Raw genomic sequence first — 20,089 nt, 5'->3', positions numbered from 1 at the left:
GTGTGAAGTGTATGTGTGTGTGTGTGTGTGAGCCTGCTGTGGGGGCGATAAAGGCTGCACCATCAGGAGAGGAGCTGGCGCCGTGTTCCCCACTCAGGCTGGGCGTGTCCCTTCAGCCCAGTCAACCTCTCCCCCGACGTGCCAGGCTTGTCACCCACCAGTATGTCCCTGAGGGGGAAAGGAAATCCTAGGAACAAGGGAACTCATCTCGCCTTCTGTGGTTGCAGGCACTGGCCTCTGCCAGGGGCCCAGTGTGGCATGGGCCGTGCGGTGGGCAGCCCTGGTGCTGGGGCGGGGGTCGGGCGGGGGGCACAGATGCCAGGCCCAGCATCTGGTCAGGGGCAACGGAGAGCAGAGCCTCACAGGGCAGCTCCCAGCCCAACTGAGAGGTGCAGATCCCACACTTCTCATCCTGGGCTCTGCGGGGACACACCCAGAGCTGGAGTGGGAAGTGACCCTGTAAGTCTCTGCGCCTTCTCATGAAGTGGCTGCACCTGGGATGTAACGCAGTCCCACCCATACCGTTCTTCACCATTTGCAAAAGGCGCTGCTATGAGTAGTAATAATGTAATTCCCCAAGTGAGCATTTAGCACATATCAACCCTTATTTTTTAATATTTCATCTAAGAATTCTAAGGCTGTCATTATTATTCCCACTTTAGAGATGAGGAATGGTAGGCTCAGGGGGTTTGTTAGGGAAATTTCCCTGCGTCTCATAGCTTATAAGTGGCAGATCTTGAAGTAAGTCTGTCTGCCTCCAAAGTCTGGGTTTCTAATCACTGTGCATTTCTGCTCCGCATCATCTCATCTGCTCCCCAGTCCAGCCCGGAGGGGCTGGCTTGTCCAGGTGGCCAGCCGGGGTATTTTATAGGAGAGAAGATGGAGGTTCAGAGAAGTTAAGTGACTTCCTCAGGGTCACATGGCTGGGGGTGGAGCCAGGACCTCCCCCCCAACATTGCTGAGTGTTAGGCATGTCACAGAGCATCTGGGGAGGGACACAGACCCCATTAGTCAAGGGGAGCACAAAGGAAGGAAGAATAGTGTCTAGAGCCAATGAGCATTTGCACCTCGATGAGTCCTTCATGTGTTAAAAGTCTTAAAGTTGTGGGTGGAGCTTCAGCACCACCAGCTTGAAGTTAAAAGTTCCTACAGGCTCCACGGGGGACCCAGGAGTTTGGACAATTTTATGAAGGAGAAAACAGAGAATCAGAGAGTTGAAATGATTTGCTCAAGGTCATATCGCTATGTCCAAAGTCTGTCCTTTAACCCCATAAGCTACTGGAAGCCCTTGAGGACAGATATCTTCTCTAGCCCCCTCTCTAAGCTCTCCTCTTTCCTTCCAGAGTCTTATCACATCACCTCCTCCTGGGAGCTACCCTGATTGCCTTCAACTCTTTTCCTGAAAACGGGTGTCTCAAAAATTGCCGGAAGCCTGAGTCAATGCCCTAGGGGAGTGCGGCTGGGAGGGGCACAGCCCCTGTGATGTGGAACACCACACTCAGATTCATCAGTTCGGTGAGTTTGGGTTTTCCTCAAGGTGAGAGGTGAGGAGGAAGCATCTGACAGGTGGTATGGAATCTGGGAGTTAGGAGACTTGGGTCAGAGCTCTGATTTTGTCGCCAACTTTCTATGTGACCCTGGGAGTGTCTCCCATTCTAGGCTTGATTTCCTGCCCTGCAAAGGAAAGGCTCAGGCTGGAATAGGGATAGCAAATCAGTTTTAACTCCTGAGCTGGTTCTCATCACCTGGGTCTGGAGCACAGTGTTGAAAGGGATTCTGAGGTTAAACCTGCATCGATGAGAAAAGGAGGGATTAGTGACATCTGCTGTGGGTGGGTGTTTGGGAAAGGAGGTAAGCGCTGCAGTTATTTGCCATCTCTTTCAGACTAACAGCCCATCACCCTGTGACAGACTCCTTGGTCTTTCCTGTTGAAGGGTGGGCGGCTCTGTTTATCTCATTGACTTTCAAAAACAAAAGCTTGTTTATCTGGTTAGACATATGGCCAAAGGGACCAAGGGGCCCAGGATGGCTTGGCAGAGCCCTGAGACCTGCTGTTGTCAGGATTCAGAGGAGGGTTTAGGGAGCCCTGAGGGCACAGAGACCTCAGGGCAGAGGCCAAACATCAGGGACTGGAAAGAAAAGGCTTGTTCCCTGGGGAGCTTGGAAGGTATCTGCTGGTGTGGAGCTTTGCGGGGAGCAGGGCAGCAGCCGGGGCAGCAGCTTCCTCCCTTGAGGGTAGACCTGAGCTGTCATTTGTAGATGCATTTGCAGCCATAGAGTAGGGTCAGCAGGGAGACGCTGACGGTGAGGTCCCCAGGCCCCAGTGAGATCGGGGGAGAGTTCCCTTCCTTGGGGTGCCCCAAACAGGGCTGGGAAAGGGACAGTCCTTCCCAGAGGCAGGAAATGGTTGAAGGATCTTTGTGGAAAGGCTGTCATTCATTTAGTGATCTTTTAGAACCACCGGAATGTGAGGTGCTGTGTTCTGTGTCCTGCTGGTGTCTCTCCACCTCTTGCCTCTTTCCCGTCCCTCTGGTCTGATGGCTCAGGGGTTACTATGTAACGGGGCTTTCATCCTCATAGGGGCCAGGTGGTCAGCTCTGCCTGTCTTTCCGTCTTGTCATTGTTGAGCTAGACTGGCTGCCAGAGAAGCAAGCAGAGCCCCAGTCCTGAGCATGCCACTGCCTATGTGTTCACAGACTCTGCTCTCCCAGGCAAAAGGGCTTTTAGAGATCACCTAGTCTGACCTCTTTGTTTTACACACAGATAAGGAAACCAAGGCCCAGAGAAGGTAATACGAGGGATCTTTATACATTCTAACCCCACCTCCTGATTCTTAATTCTCCTGGCTGCCTACCCAGGACTCTTGTACTAGGGGTCAGGCCCTATTACCTTGGGTCCAGTGCTTTGGGTCTGGCTCCTCCTGTCCCCTTGGGGATGGCAGGCCTGACTGTCCCTCCCAGGCACTCATCAGCTCTCCAGGCCTCCTGGGTAGTTAAAGATGAGAGTGGCTCTGGATGGTGCCGAGTCCTGGATGTCAAACCATCCGCTCATCAGTGCCATTTATTATTCATGAGGAAATATGAGTCCCTGGGTTGGCAGGGTCAGGAATTTTGTCCCTCACCCTCTTGCCTTCTTGTTCCCTGGGAGTGGTGTTCTTGAGTGTCCTGTAGTCTGGCGGCTCTGGGGCAGTTTTCTCAAAGAGCCCAGAGACTCAAGACAAACCCTGAGCAGCAGGGATGGGCCCTCATCTTTGGCTGCGTTCTGAGTTGAAGGGGCAGGGGCTGCAGAGTGCGTCTGTCTCTTTGCAGAAACAGGAGACCTGGGTTTGAGTGCAGGCCTTGCCACTTCTTAGCTGAGTGGGATGGGCAAGGCCTTGATGTCTCTGAGACTCAGTTTTCTCATCTGCAACATGGAAATAACTACACGCCTAACAGAAATACTTTCAAAAGCAAGTTAGGCTTACGCTGTAGCAGATTCAAAGTATCAGATAAGCTCTCTCCCACCATCCACCAAAAGACCATGCAGATGCCCCAAAAACACACCAACTGGCACTAGAATTGGAAAGTAAAGAGAAGAGATCATCATAGGCCCAAGTCCAGGGGACTTTCCATTAGCTGCAAGGCTGACGGGGGACGGATGGAGAAATACAATCCGGGGTTCTGCCACAGGGTGAGTGAGAACAGTCCAAACAGCCACAAAGAAGGCAGGACACGGCTGTGACTCATCCCCACTGTCAGCCCTAATTCTCCAGCCCAGCGGGAGCCACGCTGACCAGGAGATCAGATTGCCATTGTCAGCTGTCTGGGGACTGTCTTCCTCCTCAGCTGGAGGGGTGCCTTCCCTTTCCCACCTCTATTTTCCCAGCCCTTTCTCTGTCCTTTGAAAAGTTGGATTTCCTCAGGGTGACAGGCTTGAGGGCAGAGAGTCCAGCAAAGTGCCCCTGAGCCCTGGGATGGGGAGCTGCCCTGGGAAGAACCCCGTGGGCCAGGACAGAGCCAGGAAGGGCTGGGTGCAAAGCATGCTAGAGCAGCCTTCTCTCTGACACGCGGCCTAAGCGTCAAGCTTCCGGCCAAGGTGAAGGGCCAATAGCCAGACAGTCCACCTCTGTGTAGCACAGAGCCCTCGATGCCTGCTGCCTGACTCCCCAAAGTGGTTCCCAGCGCTCTCTATCCTCTTCCCTATATTCATCGGAACTGTCATTAAATATTTAATTGCATAATTAGTTATTTACTTTCTCTCCTTCTCCCAGACTGGAGGCTGTAGGAAGGCAGGGTGCACTTGGCCTGGCTCACTACTGTGTCTTTGGCACTCAACATAGGCCTTGGAATTTTAGGGGCTTGTTGAATGCAGCTAATGGGGAGAGTCCATTTGTGTCCTTTGGAAAGGAGTTTAGCAATGTATTCCAAGAGTTAAAAAAATGTTTAGGCCCTTGGTGTCACGTAGGATGCTTTTGGATGTCATAGAGAACCCTGACTCAGACTGGCTTAAGCAAAGTAAAATACATTATCCCACATATCGGGAAGGCCAGAGAAAGGGGGGCCCCCGGTTCTTTCTGTCTCTGTGCTGCGCCACCCTCATTAACACTGGCTTCATCCTAGGGCTGGGCCCTCCCTGAGGAGGGGGAGAGAGAGAGAGAAACCTCCACCTTTCTGGTAAACATGGAATCCAAATCTTTTTCCGAAGTTGGATTGGGCCAACTTTGTCACATGCTCGCTCTTGGACCAGTAAGGGTTACCAAGGTGAATGACACTCACTGACTAGCTTAAACTAATTAGGATGGGGTGGTACTAGGTAAAACCAGTGCTCTGTCAGGAAGCAGGGAGAGAGAACGGATGTTGGGGAAGCTACCAGCAGCATCCACACCGCGTTAAACCAGTCACTCTATTAATGGGAATCAATCCTGAGGAAATGAGCAGATAAAATCAGCGTAGGAAGATGTTTACTGCAGTTTTGTTTAAAAGACGGGAGGGAGATGGAGAGACAGATCGGACCTAAGAGGTAACCGTATTGAAATATTTAAGTCGATTATGCTACTTCCATACAATGTAATATTGTGGCGGCATCAAAACATTTATACAAAGTGTTAATGACATTGGGAAATGCTTGTGATAGAATGTTAAATGAAAAATACCAGGATATAAAATTGCATTTGCAGAATGAGCTCAATTGTTTTTAAAATGCATAGAAAACAGATTGGGAGGAAATAGGTTAAAATGCTTATAGCAGCCGCCTCTCAGTAGCGCAGTTAGGGGTGACTTTGACCTGCTTCTTTAGGCTTTTCCGTACCATCCTCTTCAAGCAGGAGGACCTCTTCCACAGCCCGCACAGGCTGGAGCCAGCTCTGTTCCCCCTCTACTTAGTGTTGGCTATGAAATAACAATCGCTACCACTTACTGCACATTTACTCTGTGCCTGACGCTGTGCTAGGCACTTTCGCATGCACTGATTCAATCTCTACATCACTCTGATGAGGTAAGTGCTTGTATTTCTTGTTTTGCTGAAGTGTTGACTGAAACCCCATGATGTTGGGTCACAGGGTCACACAGCAATTCAAGAGTGAGCCATTTGACGCCACAGCCTATGCCTTTACCACCAAGCAGTCACTGGGCAGGGTAGCCATGTGCTAATAAAAATGGTTCCATTTATTCAGCCAGGCTCTACACCCACTCTTGAATCCTCACAACCTCAGGGAGGCTTAGTGACTTGCTCAAGGTCACACCGCTAAGAAGTGGTGGCTGCTGTAGAGTGGCCTCGGTGTTTGATGTGGGACCCCTTTGTTTCTTCGTCTCTCCCACAGAGTTGCCTGAGGCCCTGCTGCCCCTCAGACCATGTTTAACGGGGAGCCGGGCCCGGCCTCGGCCGCAGGTTCCAGGAATGTGGTTCGGAGCTCCAGCATCAGCGGTGAAATCTGTGCATCTCAGCAGGCAGGGGGTGGGACCGGGACCACCACTGCCAAGAAGCGGCGTAGCAGCCTCGGCGCCAAGATGGTGGCCATTGTGGGCCTGACCCAGTGGAGCAAGAGCACACTCCAGCTCCCCCAGCCTGGTGAGGGGGTGCGGGACACCGGGGATGCGGTGGGTCACCTTTCACCTGGGAACTGTCCTCATGGATGTGTACGCCCATACCCACAGACACTAATGTAACACGTGCCATATACCAGGCGCTGTTCTGGGTCCAGTACATGTCCTGACTCATTGAATTCTCTTGTAACTCTATGAAGCAAGTACTGAAGCACAGAGAAGGGAAGTGAGTTGAATGCAGTAGGTGCATTCATCTAGGTCATAGCTAGTAGGTGGTGGAGCCTGCATTCAGACCCCAGCAGTCGGGCTTAAGAGTTCATGCTCCTAACCATGACCCTCTGCTGCCTCCAGGCACAAACATACACATTATTCAACAATTGTTTATCAAACAGCCATCATGCTCCTGGCCTGTGCTAAGTAACACAACTTCACCGACACACACATCCACAAGATTCGGTCTCACCAATAATCTCCAAGGTTCCTTAGTACTACAAAGAGCCACACAAATACATTACAAAGTCACAAGAGAGACATACACACACAAAGACACATGCCTTGCCTACTTATATAAATAGCATGCTCAGTTGCTTAGGCGAGCCGCTTCCCTACTTGCAAGAAAGGACAATATAGTTCTTCACACTGTACACGGTCACAAATAAGGCCAGTCCTGCAATTCACACAAGCACAGTCCTCTGATGCAGACAGACCCAGATCACAGAAGCACCGTGATCTGGTGCTTCTCTCTCCCTCACACACACATACACGCGCAATGGCCCATGGTCACAGAAGCATGTCACACATGCGTATGCACATACCTCACACAACCCCACAGTCACGCACCTTATTAGGTACGTCCTGACTAATATATTATACTTCCTCAGACCTCTAGTTATGGAATCCCGGTTGTGCTCCGAGTGATGGGTGACCTGCCTTGTCACACACCATCACACCTGGACCCCGCACCACAGAGGAGCCAGTCCCCCACCCCCCCACCAAGACCTCCTCACTGTGGCATCAGCCCAGACACCAGCTGGTTGTGTATTAAAATCTCTTCCTGCTTGTTTTGCTCAGAGTAACAACTTCCCCAAGAAGCCTTCAAATAGGCAGCTGGATGGGGGTGGTGAGGGGGCGGGGGTGCCAGAGGATCTGGGGAGAATGCTCATCAAGAGTCCCAGTTGGGGCTGGGGGTGGGGGACTTTTCCAGGCCTTAAAATAGCTTTTTACAAAGCCCTCCACAGGAGCACGTGGGATGGTCTTTTCCAGCACTCGAGCCGCAGTGTGCTTCCTGGCTCGGGGAAATGCTAAAGGAGGAGAGGGCTGCAGTCACCGGCGCCCCGGGTGGGCATGGCCCCTGTGAACACGCAGTGTGGGCCTGATGTGAAGGAGTCAGGAAGATGGGGGCCTGGGGATCCAGGAGGTGGGCAGGGACAGGACCATGGGCGGGGTTCAGGTTAGGGGGTCGAAGAGGTGCTGGGTCCCAGGAGCCTGGCCTCAGGAGACCAAGCCCCGCCGACCTTGTGCTGAGTCAGCTTCAGACCCAGTGGCTTTTTCGTGTCCAAAGGGATTTGGAGGACCAGTTTTTCAAGGCCAGGGCAGGGGCCCCGTCACTGGGAGGTGTTCCCGTGGTCCTCCTGAGGCTGTCCGCCTCCCCGCACCACCAGGCAGCAGGCAGGGGGCGGGACGGACACCAGGGAGGCCTCCAGCCTCAAGGGCGATGAGTGAGGACGGGGCCTGTGGGTCACTTGTCTCTGTGGTGTGCGAGGGCGGGCTGCAGGCCCGGGGCCTGAGCCAGAGGGGTTACATGGATTCCCTTCCCGCTGAAGGTCCCTATGAATCATCCGATCACCATCTGTCAGAGCGGAAGGACCCCTTGAGATCATCTAGTCCGATATGCTCATTTTATTGATGAAGCATCTGAGCCTGAAGAGGGGAAGGCATTTCCCGAAAAACAACTTCAAGGTGGTCTTTAGAGCCACGCCCTGTCGTTTACTAGCTGGGTAACTCAGGCAAGTCTCTTCACCTACCTGAGCTCACCCTCCCATTTGTAGATTAAGGACAATAACCCGTACCTTGCAGAGTTGTCCAGGGCATTAAATGACACAGGAGGTGCAAAGGCACAGAGTAGGCACTTGGTATGAGGTTGGCGTTATTGTTATTACCCGCGGTCAAACAGTAGGGCCCCAAAATAAGAGTTCTCTGGCCCTCACAGCTCTGCCCCTTGCTTGCAGCGTACCCCTCCCCCAGCTATAATTCCTTGTCCCCATTTTTTCTCCAAGCCTTGAAGTTGCCACTGCCCCAGCTTGGAACCCCATCCTGGATGGGACAGTCCAGCTCCAGAGGGAGATATGGGGATGGCTCAACCTGGGAACGGGCCCTGGAAACTCTTCTGGGAAAAGATCCCAGGAGGGTATTCCCAGTTGTCCCCAGGTGGGATGGCCCAGTTCCCTACAGGGCTGGGCTGTGTGAAGTGGCAAGGGACCCCTCTCCTGGACCCAGTCTTCTGGGCTCTGGGTCTGCCTTCCCAGGGGCCTCCTCCCTCCCAGTTTATCCCTACTCTGCATTGGCTTGAGCTCCGCCCATCCCCTCCTCTTTGTTTCAAGGCCTGGACTATCACGTGAGCCTCCCCTCTGGTTCCCCTGCCTCCTGCATACCCCTTCACATTGCCCTAACGTGGCTTCCAAAAACTGACCTTGGCGCCAACTCCTCATGGGACCTTGGGAAAGTGACTTTCCCTTGGAGCCTGTTTCCTCTGGAAAATGGAGCTAAAAAGACTCCTAGCTTTCTTCTAGGTCTAAAATTCTCCAAGTTGTGGAAGCAGTGAGGAGGGTGGGGTAAGAATTTTAGAGTCCCAGGACACATGTGGGTTCTGGTCTAGCCTTAGACTGAGTCCACACAAGGCCATTCTGGGCTGTCCCAACCCCTGGCCAAATGGAGCTCCTCTTTTCAGCACCAAGGACAGCAGCCCTCCCTCCGGGACTCGGACTCGAGGCTCTGGGCTCTGGGGTCAGGTGGGAAAGAGAGCTTAGCATCATTTCAGGAGATGCACTGGGGAGTGCTGTTGGGAGCTGTAACTGCCTCTCCCTTGTATACGCTGAGACAGATGGGATGGTTCCTGGAGTCTCTTGGTCTCCAGGGACCTCGCAATTATTGCAAGCTACTTGGCCAGGTTCTCTGGAAAAAGGCTCCCTAAAGTTATTCCCCACATCATCAGAGTTCAGAGACTGGACGGGTATAGAACAGTAGAGGAATTTTCTCTAAGGCTGCAAGACCTTTCTCCCCACACAGAAGACGTGGAACTGAACCTCTGCTGAATCACCTCTCAAACCAATGTGGAGCTGGTGGAGAAGAGTGAGGAGTAGTGCATCAGTAGACTGGCAGTCAGCCTGGGCCTTCTGGATGCCCGGACCTCAGTCTCCCCATCTGTGAAATGGCAGGGGCAGGGGGCTAGCTGGGGTGTCTCTAACATTTCAGGAGTCTGTCATTCCCCTACCTGGGGGTCACAGTGGATTGGGCAGGTCTGATCAAAGATGGTAAATTTTCTCCCAAATGGGTCAAGCTTTCCCAGTCTCTGGAAGGAAGGGACTGGGGTCATGTGGTAAGGCTCTGACCCCAGCTCAGGATGTGTGTTGGGGGGGATTTGAAGGGAGGGAGGGTGAAGCACAACGCCCAAGGACCTACCTGCCTTCTAACCGGCCATTGGCAGTTAGGAGCCAGGGACAAGGCGAGTCCCTTGACACCCGCCATTCTGGCACAGCCCTCGGTGTGTGGTGAGTCACACGCTGTTTGTGAGTTTGAATTTATGTGTGTGACAGTGGATAGGTTCAACCGCAAGTGTTAACCTTGTCGGTGTGAAGATCACACTTACGTGGCAGAGTATGTCATGTGTACATATGATTAAGACCTGGCAGGACCATTTATTACTCTTGTACGAACATACACATGACCTTGTATGTGAGATCACTGTCTTCCTAAATAATTGTCAGCACTTGTGTGTGTCTGCTTATGCCTGTCAATATGAAAGAAGTGCGAATGAGCTAATGTGACTGTGTATGAAAGACAGAGAGAGACACACACACACACATTCCTGGATAGTTAGCTATTCCAATATCCCAGAAACTGGGATGGTTTCAAAGACAACATTCCTCCTCACCACCTCCCACGTCCAGCCCCCCATTCTGTCTGCACGAGGAATAAAGTCCCCCCTTTCCAGGGCCAGGGCCTTGGATAGCCAGCTCCCCCTCCCCACTGCTTTTGGGGGCGCCGCACTGCCTGTCCCACCCCCGGCCTATCCCCATCCCTATAGGTAACTTTACTCTTAATTTACCTGGATCCCTCACCAGCGATAGCAAATGGCTCCTTTGGGACCGTCCCTATCTAAGCACCGCTTCTCTCCCCACCAAGCTCCTCAGGCAGCCAAGCCTCAGCAGGGGAACCCTGTAAACCCTCGACCCATCTTCCATGCCCCCCGCCCCTGCCCCAGGAGGAGAGGGTGTCTAGAGGGACCACACTGCAATGCTGAGGAGGTTGCCATGGAAACTCAGGCAGGATGGTACGGTGCTAGGAGAGGGAAAGTGCCCCATGTTCCCTGCAAGGCTGAGCATGGGGCAGGGGAGAGGCAGAGGGCCCCGTGAACAGGGGACACCTCAGAGACCCGGGCTGGACCCCTCATTGCACAGTGTCCAGGGTACGTCTATAGACCTCTCACTCAAAGATGAAGTCAATTCGGGCCAACCCAGCTGCCCTCTCTGCCTTGTTTCTTTAATCGCCTTTTGTTAGTTTGAGAGTGGCCAGGCTTCATATGTGGCTTTTTTAGGGTCTGTGAAGCTGTCAGGTGGACTGTGAGACCTGAGCGAGATAAGGTGTGTGAGGGAGCACAAATGCGGCAAAAGGCAAACTTTCCAGAAGAGAGAGGTAGGAGTAGAGCCTTTCGGAGCAAGGGCTGAAATCAAGTGAGAAGGTAGCTGTCAGGGCTGGGGCTGAGGCTAAGGGCTGATGGCTGCAGGCAGGGACTCCACTCGGTGACTCCACACGGCCACCCCCCATCCCCACCATCCTGACCTTGCCTCCAGCCTCCTTTCTAGTCTGCTCCGGCTGTGTCACTTCCCTGAGCAGGGCCAGGGGCCAAGCTGCAAACCAGCTCCAGAGGTCATCTCAGCATCGCCCCTGCCCCCAGGCACAGCCCTGCCCATCACACCCCCTCCCCAGGAGGGTGACTTCGGGTGTGCTCCCAGAGAACCGCATAGGTGATCTGACCTTGTTCCCTTTCTGTGCTTCACGGGGGTCACAGAAGGGGCCACCAAGAAGCTGCGCAGCAACATCCGGCGGAGCACAGAGACGGGCATCGCCGTGGAGATGCGGAGCCGGGTCACACGCCAGGGCAGCCGGGAGTCTACCGACGGGAGCACCAACAGCAACAGCTCGGATGGCACGTGCGTGCAGCCCACCCCACCGTGGTCCTCACCCCCCTCCCGGGTCCTCTAGGCACAGAGCCAGGGGCAGGGTGGGAAAATCTCCAGCTGGATTTTCAGGCCAGATGTCCGGGTCCCTCTGTCCCTGCATTCCTCCACCCCCCCACCCCCGACGGCACATGCCTGGGCCCCCATCTTCCTATTGCTCCAGGCTGCTGTTTTCCATCCGAATACCCCAGGGGCCCAGGAGCCATTCGTCCCTTCTGTTTATTTTCATGCCTCCTGCCTCCCAGCACCTGCACACTCTCTCGCTCGAGCAGAGAGGGCTCAAAAGGAAGATGTGATTGGAAAATCCTTTAAATCTAAAACCATTGTTATGGCTCAGATAAGTGGAATTCTCACAAGCGGCCTTGCTTGGAGCTTAGGGAAGGAGATTGGACTGGAGCTGTGTTCCTCAAACTGACTGGTGGCTTATAAGCAGGACGTAAAATTAGTGTAGTGGGGTGAGCCCGCGTTAGAAAAAGAAAGAGAAATGTAATTGTATCTTAAGAAGCAAGGATGAATTACATTGTGAACTTTTAGTTTTGTTTGTTTTTTAACACATAGGTACACATAGGTCTATGACATACATTTCTTACATTTGCATGTGGGTTGCAGCCAAAGATTTTAAAGTCCCTCAGATCTCTTCTACATTATGAAACTATGGTTATACAACTAAGATTTTCTGATTTGGCCTCACTAAGATGCAATGATTTCAGGATTCTTTAGCTGTGTTATTTAAGATTCTAGGATCACGTGTCTCACCACTATGCCTACATCTGTGCATGCAAGTAGCCACTAGCATTCGTTTTGTCTTACTATATATGCCAGGTATCACCGGGCACCTCAGATCAGTGCTTATTGTTCTGGGATCTCCTAACAACTCTCAGACCAAAAACAGCCTCATTTAACACTCACAACAATCCTGAGGGATGTCAGTTCTACCTACAAAGCTGAGACAGAAGACGAGGGTGAGGTACCCAACCCAAGGTCACGGCTCTTAAGTGGTGATGGAGTCAGGATTTGCATTAAGGCCATTTGACTTTATGACCTTTGTTCACAATCCCTACACTCCCTATACCAAGCTCCTGAAATTCTTTGACCTCCAGAGTACATTTCTTTCTTTAACCTTCTCAGAGCCTGTTGTCCTAAGGATGCGACATGAGGCCACGCTGACTGTGGCCAGTAAGAGTAGGTGAGCCTCAAAGCCCCTTCCTGGGGAGTGGGGGAGAGGCGCACAGGCCGTCTCTGACAAGCATTTGCAGTCTGTCTCCCGTCCCTGCCTGTCACTGGCCAACAGGGACTCGAGGCCAAGCTGTCCAAGAGGGACTTTATTCCAGGACAACCTTTGATCTCTCTAGCCAGCAGCCAGAACTGTTTCAGATCTTCGGGTTTTCCTTGGCCCACTGTAGCCCATGGGTAGACCTGGGCCAGCCGTCCCTCGCCTGTCTTCTCTCTGATGGCCCACCCAGGACACCTAGGCTTGAGGACGTGAACAGGTAGCACTTCCCCTCAATGATAACAATGGCAACGATAACTACCATATATTTTGTTTGTCTGAAACTTTTCATGCACCACCTGTCCTAATTCTCACCATGAGACTACCTGAGTTGGACATGACCTCTGTTTTGTGGGCAAGTCTCTAGCATCTTGAAGCCTCTGTTTTCTCATTTGTAAAACTGGATAATAGTTCCTGCCACACAGAGTCATTTTAAGGGTTAAATTATATGATGCATGAAGAGCATTTAGTGCTATTGGCACCCGGCCAACTTTCCAGGACTGTCAGTTTTCCTTGTTACTATTTCTAGGCCCCCTACAACCATGGTACCTCATTACTCATCATGTTATTTTGGACTCAGTCGCTGTTTTGGGCACCACCTCATGTTATTGACTTAATTAAAACTGAGGGTCAACTCAACCTCAGTTCTTGAAACTTGCTTCAGGCATTTCATTTCTGTCATGTCTCTGGTTCTTGGCATTCACACCTCCTGGTGAGGACACAGGTGTTCAGCAAGGCCTGCCTTTTAAGAGTCACCTGTGAGCCCTGCCCAGTATGGCTCAATTGGTTGGGCATCATCCTGCAAAGCAAACGGTCTCCAGTTCAATTCCCAGTCATTGGTCCCTGGTTGGGGCGTGTATGAAAGGCAACTAATCTCCCAATCAGTGTTTCTCTCTCACATCGATGTTTCTCTCGCTCTCTTTCTCCCATCCCCCCCCTCAAAAAATAAATAAAGAAAATCTTTTTTTTAAAAATGTCACCTATCATTCTATTAGGTTCATTAGTCTCTATTCTCAGGTGACATCAAAGTATTTTCTTTAACATACAGAGATAGACAGCTCTCTCTGTCCCCAAGGTAGTACACTCACACTATGCAGAGGAGAGATCAAGGCACGGAGGAGAGTGCCCAGCGCCCCAGAGGCAAAGCCACTGCGTCCCACCAGCCAGATGCCCTCATGTGCCCCTCTGCCTTCTTCCCAGGTTCATCTTCCCCACCACCCGGCTTGGGGCCGAAAGCCAGTTCAGCGATTTCCTGGATGGGCTGGGACCAGCGCAGATTGTGGGGCGACAGACACTGGCAACTCCACCAATGGGTGAGTCTTCTTGAGGGTAGGGCAAGTGGGGTGATGGCGGCCACCCAGCGGGATGGGTGGGCTCAGTGGGGGCCCTGCATGACCCAAGCAGCAGAAAGGAGCCCTCACTCAGACTCCTGAGAAGGAGTGAGCCTGGCACTCGGGGATCCCTCGCTCTTCGGAGGCAGAACACTGTGCCACAGATTTGCAGCAGTCCCCTCCCTCACTTTGTCACTCTGCGGCCAGCACTCCACGTGCTGGACGTAAAACGGTGAACAGAACCGCCATGACATTGACTGCTATGGAGTCTGTGCTATCACCAGTTCTCTGGGTGGCCTTGGGGAAGTCCCTTCATTGAGGCTATGTCCTCATCTGTAAAATGGGAATAAAAATACCTGCCTTCATTCTGCAGTCTATCCACAGTTTACTGAGTTTTTGTTTGTTTATTTTGGTGCTTTACGTGAAGTATTTCATTGACTCCTTAGGAACTGTGTCTTACTTGATTTGTTCATCCTAACAGCATCTGGCACCTAGAAGCCTTTTAGTAATTTCCTCATCCCCCATTCCTGTAGCCAGGAAGTACTTCCCAAAGTCTGCCCTTGGTCATCGTAGCTGCAGTTCTGGCTCCCTCCTCTTTCTCCCTTAGATATTGATGTGTTGGCTTCAAGCAGCCCCTCCCAGGCCTCACTTCCCCAGAGATGCCGCCTCACTTCCACCCTCTTCCCCATTAGCCTGACTTAAGCAGCGTCTGACCCAGGCATTTGCACTGACCGCACAGCAAATGTGCAGACAGTGCCCTGCTGTGAGCCATACCGTAAGCGGGGATTTCATTCCAAGCCAGGACGCGTCCCACTGTACTGCCCTGTCTCTCTCGATGTGCTCACACAGGAGCCTCTGTCGGCTGGGAGAGGGGTCCATGGAGACCCTTAGAGGGTGAGCACCAGCTCTCATCTGGCTCAGGGGTTGGCTAATTGTCAGTCTTTGCTTTCAGGCTCTTAAGGGGCTGGGGAGTCTGCTTTTCTCAGCCCTTGGGCCAGGCAGTGAGAGGAGTCAGCCACTTCCATAAGCCAAATGCGCCATCACAGCCTAGAACTGTGTGTGTGGTGCCCTCTGGTGTCCCAAACTGAAAATGACAGGCTTCTGTTTGCCCGCCTTTGGGGTGTTACAGTGAGACAGGGAGATCAATTCCTGAAATATCTCCCTCCCACTTCCCCGTGGGGAGGTAAGGGGTAGTCAGAGGAAGGGGGATGAATTCAGGAATGGCATTGTTTGTACTTGCATCTTCCCAAGTGTCCAAATACAAACAATAGCATAATGGCTCACAGAATCTAAAATGGGTGGCTGAACCCACAGTCTGGCCTGTTTTAATTTTTCTGCACCAGGCATATGAGTCTGCACTCCTTTGAAGGATGTTCCAAGTGACTAATGCGTAATTTCAAATTCCAGCAGAATTTGAACAAAGCTAAGAGTTCTAGAAATCAGACAGCTGACAAGACTCCACGCACAGAACTTGCCACAGCTGGATAATCCATTTTGTGGAGCACAGTGAGGAGTTCTTAGTCTTCTGCTCCCAGGAAATCTGCCGGCCTTCCCCCTCCTCCTCTGGCAAGGATGCAAGCAGGTCCCTGCTCCCAGGGAGCGCTGCACGGCCTGGGCAGCCTTCTATCTCAGCATCTCTCCAAGCTGATATTCTTTGTTTATTTGTTTATTTGTTTGGCGTGTATTTAGGGGAGTGGCGGAGGCCTGCTGTGGAGAAGCTGAATGAGCGCCACTGCGCCCACAGCCTCCCTCTGTCTTCCTGACACCGGAAGCTCTGTCCCCACACTTTCCTATTCTGCTCTATAAAACAGAAGCCCTTTGGTTAACCGAACTTAGATGGGGGTTGGCAGCCGCATTTGATCCCCAAGCATGTCCCTTGAGGGTCATACCCCTGCCCCACCCCAAGGGACCTCTTAGAGTTAGAGCACCCCTCGGCTGCTTTACAGCGGTCTCCAGGGGCCAGTTCTCACCCGCGCAGTTTTCTTCACCTTGTGCCCTTTCCAGGGTTGTGGCGTCCTCTGCCGACTGGCATTCTGCACAGCGGCTGGCTACTCTGCCCTGGTCTGGCTCTGCCTGGACTGTCCCTCTTCTCCCTTGCAGGGGACGTGCATATTGCCATCATGGACCGGACTGGCCAGCTGGAGGTGGAAGTGATCGAGGCTCGGGGCCTGACCCCCAAACCTGGTTCCAAATCCCTCCCAGGTGAGGCTGAGCAGCCGGGAGAAGGATTTTGGAAGTGGAGTCCTGCCAGGGAGGAGTATGCATCCGAGCTCTAGGCCTAATGGGTCCTCAGTTCCCCTGCTGGCCTAAATCGGCCTTCTCCACCCTGCAGCCACGGCTCGCCCGGAAGGCCAGTGAGGAGGGGGCAGGAGAGGACGGAGGAGTCAGTGTTTGAGTCAGTCTCTTTGACCTTCTGTCCACTGATCAGCTCGCCCTACTCACCCTGCTCACCGCCAGGGCCGCCTGGCGATTGGGGATGGGGTGGGCGCAGCAGCCTCTCCTGGACCCCTCCCCACCCTGTTTTCTCCCATCTTCAGCCACCTATATCAAGGTTTACCTGCTTGAGAATGGGGCCTGCTTGGCCAAGAAGAAGACAAAGGTGGCCAAGAAGAGCTGTGACCCTCGGTACCAGCAGGCTCTGCTCTTTGACGAGGGGCCCCAGGGCAAGGTGCTGCAGGTGAGTGTGACAGGGCAGCTCTCAAGGCTGCAAGTCACAACTTGAAATTTGTTCCATGCATGATTCATCCTGTGCCAGGCACTGATGCCAGGGGCATCGCTACACATTGGCCACTTATTTTCACAACCCAGTAAGGTGTCATTGCCCCCGGTTGATTCATAAGGACACCACGGTTTGGAGGGTAATTCAACTGTCCCTGCTTCCACCTGGTGCTGGTGTTCATTGTGTGTCGGCTCCACACCAGGCTCGATGTTAACCGCTTTCCAGCTGTGACCTTGCCTCGCCCTCGAGATGATCCTGTGAAGCTGGTATGAGTCTCTCCATTTTACAAATGAGGAAACAGTTTCAGAAAGGTGAAGTGACTTGCATGAGGTTTTCAGCTAGGGCCTTGCTGAGTCGCACCGAGCCCAGGTCAGGATAACTCTCACCCCGACTATGTAGGAAGGGCAAACCCTTCACGACGGTCCTGGGAGGAAGGGAAGGAACATCACGCCTGTTCCTAAATGAAGTGACCAAGGCATTCAAGAGGTTACATGGGGGTAGAGCACAAGGGCGGTGGGTCTCTGGGTTCAGTCCTGGGTTCAAGTTCTAGCTTGATGGTTTATTAGCTGTACTATTCTGTGAATATTAAATGAGAGATGCCTATAGAGGGCCTCCCATAGCGCCTGGCATGCAGACAGCTACTCGCTGACCCTTAGCGGTGGTGGTGGTGGCCACGTAGGTAGCAGAGCTAAGCTAGAGCCAGGGTTGTGGGACGTCTTATCTATGGCTATTGCTCTGGGCTGAGTGGTTCTATAGGAAGGGCGCTTGGAGTTGCAGACAGTGAGAACTGATGAGCCCTTTTCTGTGGGGGAAAGTTTGGTCTTGGTTGTTTGTTTTTATATATATTGGGATTCCATTTTGAAAACATGAATTTACCAATAAAAATACAGCTTCAAAAATCATGGAGCTAATCCATTCCCCCCTCCCACTTTCATGGATGGATAGGAACACTGAGGTCCAGTGAGGGCGAGGGGCTTGCCAGGCCCCTCTGTGAGGCGGGGAGAGCAGGAGCTGTGGCCGGGTCCCGGAGTCGCGGCATGCTCCTTCCTGGGGAAGGCTGTCATCGGGGATGCTGGGAGGCTCCAGAAGTCAGACCCACCAGGGTACGTTCCCAGCTCTGCCACCAAATACTGTGTATCTTTGGATTAGTTAATTAACCTCTCTGAGCAGCAGTTTCCTCTTTGTGGAAATATACACAGTACCTCTACCCGGACAGTTGCAACAATCGAGATGCTATTCAGACAAAGTCTGTAAGTTGCAACCTGGCACTTCTTAAGTGGGCAGTTGTTGCTTGAAATCAGCCTGAGGTTCCACTCTCTCTGCCCCATCTGTGCCCTGGTGAGAGGTGCAGGTCCCGGGCCCACTGCCCAGCCCGGGAGTCGGGGAGGTGGCTCAGCTCCTCTCTCTTCCTCCCCACTGGTAGGTGATCGTCTGGGGAGACTACGGCCGCATGGACCACAAGTGCTTCATGGGCATGGCCCAGATCATGCTGGACGAGCTGGACCTGAGTGCCGCCGTCACCGGCTGGTACAAACTCTTCCCCACATCCTCCGTGGCAGACTCTACACTCGGATCCCTCACCAGGCGCCTATCCCAGTCCTCCCTGGAGAGTGCCACCAGCCCCTCATGCTCCTAAGGACCTCAGGGAGAGGCTGGGATGCGGTGTGGGGAGGGGTGCCTGCTGGCCCCCCCTCCCCTGTACATAGTCTTCACGTCGTTCTGGTCCCCTCGCCCTGCTGCATGTCTGGTGGCTACTGGGCCCATCCCAGCTGGCAGTGGAGAGTGTAGTGTGTGTGCGTGTGTGTTTGTGTGCATCTGTGTGTGTCTGTGTGTGGCCACGTTATATCCATTCATTTGTCTGTATAGAGTCCGTCTTGGTGACTACATGGGCTAAAATCTATGTTATCCTGTATCTTGTTGAAAGAAATCCCAAATGAGTGTTGTGTGAACGTGACTCCCCCTCAGGCCAGGGATGGAAGAGGGGGACGTGGCCACTGGTCCACCCTGCCTAGTCCTGTGCCCGGGGCAGAGCCCACCTGCCCCTGCCTGTGCCTCTTGGTGGTCCCTGCTGAGTTTTCTGTCTTGTTCTTTGTTCCACCTTTGCCTCTCCCAGCACTGCTGCTTTTTTTTGAGGAATGTAGCACCCACTGCAGCTGGCCACACTGAGGCCCCTCTGGGAACCGTGACACCTCTCCACCCCCCCCACCCCAGCGCTCTGGCAGCTTTTCCCGCCGAATGCACCTGCAGCATGTAGCATGCTCGTCCAGTGCCCTGGCCAGGGCCCGGGCTGCAGAGATGCCTGGGGAGCTGAGGGCTTGGAGATTGCGTCCTCCCTCGGGCTGGAGCCCCCTCTTTCCTACGAGCGAAACTCGAGGGGGTCTTAGTTCCCACGGTTGCTGGCCAGATACTGCGGAGGGAAGTTCTGCGACCTCCCTTAGCCCTGCCCTTCAGCCCTTACGTCCCTCCGTCCCTCCGAGCCGGCTCGCCTCCGACAAGCCGAAGGAGCTCTCCCAGGGGGCCCCAGGAGGTGTGGGCGGAGGGCCTTGACACCCAGGAGGCGGGTACTCTGCCAAAGCAGACCATCCTCCCCAGGCTCTGAGGGTGGCCCTGGGGAAGACAGTCTGCTGAGGTGGCGCCCAGCCTGCGAGGAGGTACCGAGGGGGCACTGTTTGCTGGGATAAGAAGGGCGGGGCCTGACTGGCCCTGAGCCACTGCTGAGAATCCTGTCTGACTTGTGGGGATTAGCTGCCTGAAGTTAATCGTTTGGGGCTCTACTTTTTGTTCATGTCTAGACCAGGGTCCCTGTCTGGGAGACTCGTGTGGGCCCCAGCGTCCTGGCTCCGCGGACAGGCCGGCTCTGGACTCTACTGCCACAGTCACCAGCTCTGTACAAGCAATACTCACCCCTCTGGCCTCCCTGTCTCCTTGCGCTCTGCCACTGCCCCCTGGAGAGCGGCCTGGCCGGCTCTGGGCACCTGCCCCGCCCCTGCTTCCATTCCACCCATCTGGTTGGAGCCTCCCAGAGCCGCTCAGGCTCTGACTTGATCTGACAGCTGGGCCCTGTATGCGGGGGCCAGTGCCTGGACTGGACCTTGTGAGATGTCGCTGGGAATCCTGAAGTCTGGCTTAGGAATGTTTAAACCTGTCCCTTTCCCTCCTTGGGTCTAGGGTGAAAGGTGAGAAGTGGCCCAGGAGATGGACATAGCTGCCCTTGGGTCCATGTCTGGGGGAGAAAAGAGGTGGCCAGAGGGGTCGCGGTGTGGGGCCTGCTCTGTCTGTCTCCCCCCGATGTC

At 53.5% G+C, this 20,089-nt stretch overlaps 1 protein-coding gene across 1 annotated transcript; it reads left to right on the top strand.

The window, feature by feature from the left end:
• The first annotated feature begins 1,415 nt into the window (after positions 1-1,415).
• On the top strand, positions 1,416-18,432 carry RIMS3 (regulating synaptic membrane exocytosis 3). The gene is made up of 7 exons (XM_054571585.1): positions 1,416-1,515; positions 5,798-6,045; positions 11,308-11,449; positions 13,947-14,059; positions 16,178-16,279; positions 16,615-16,754; positions 18,220-18,432. Exons 2-7 carry the CDS (start codon positions 5,829-5,831, stop codon positions 18,430-18,432), a joined length of 927 nt encoding a protein of 308 aa, XP_054427560.1. The 5' UTR covers positions 1,416-1,515; positions 5,798-5,828.
• Positions 18,433-20,089: the final 1,657 nt, after the last annotated feature.

Source organism: Pteronotus mesoamericanus, unplaced genomic scaffold (genome assembly GCF_021234165.1).
Source record: "Pteronotus mesoamericanus isolate MK-2021 breed Mesoamerican mustached bat unplaced genomic scaffold, CSHL_Meso_final contig_221, whole genome shotgun sequence".
Lineage (NCBI taxonomy): Eukaryota > Metazoa > Chordata > Mammalia > Chiroptera > Mormoopidae > Pteronotus > Pteronotus mesoamericanus.
Note: the sequence above shows the minus strand (reverse complement) of the source record. Positions and strands in the feature narration are given on the sequence as shown.

Coding starts and splice junctions, on each gene's coding strand:
- RIMS3 (XM_054571585.1), top strand. CDS start 5,829: ATGTTTAACGGGGAGCCGGGCCCGGCCTCGGCCGCAGGTTCCAGGAAT. Junction 14,060..16,177: donor ACTGGCAACTCCACCAATGG/GTGAGTCTTCTT, acceptor TCTCCCTTGCAG/GGGACGTGCATATTGCCATC. Junction 16,755..18,219: donor CCCAGGGCAAGGTGCTGCAG/GTGAGTGTGACA, acceptor CCCCACTGGTAG/GTGATCGTCTGGGGAGACTA.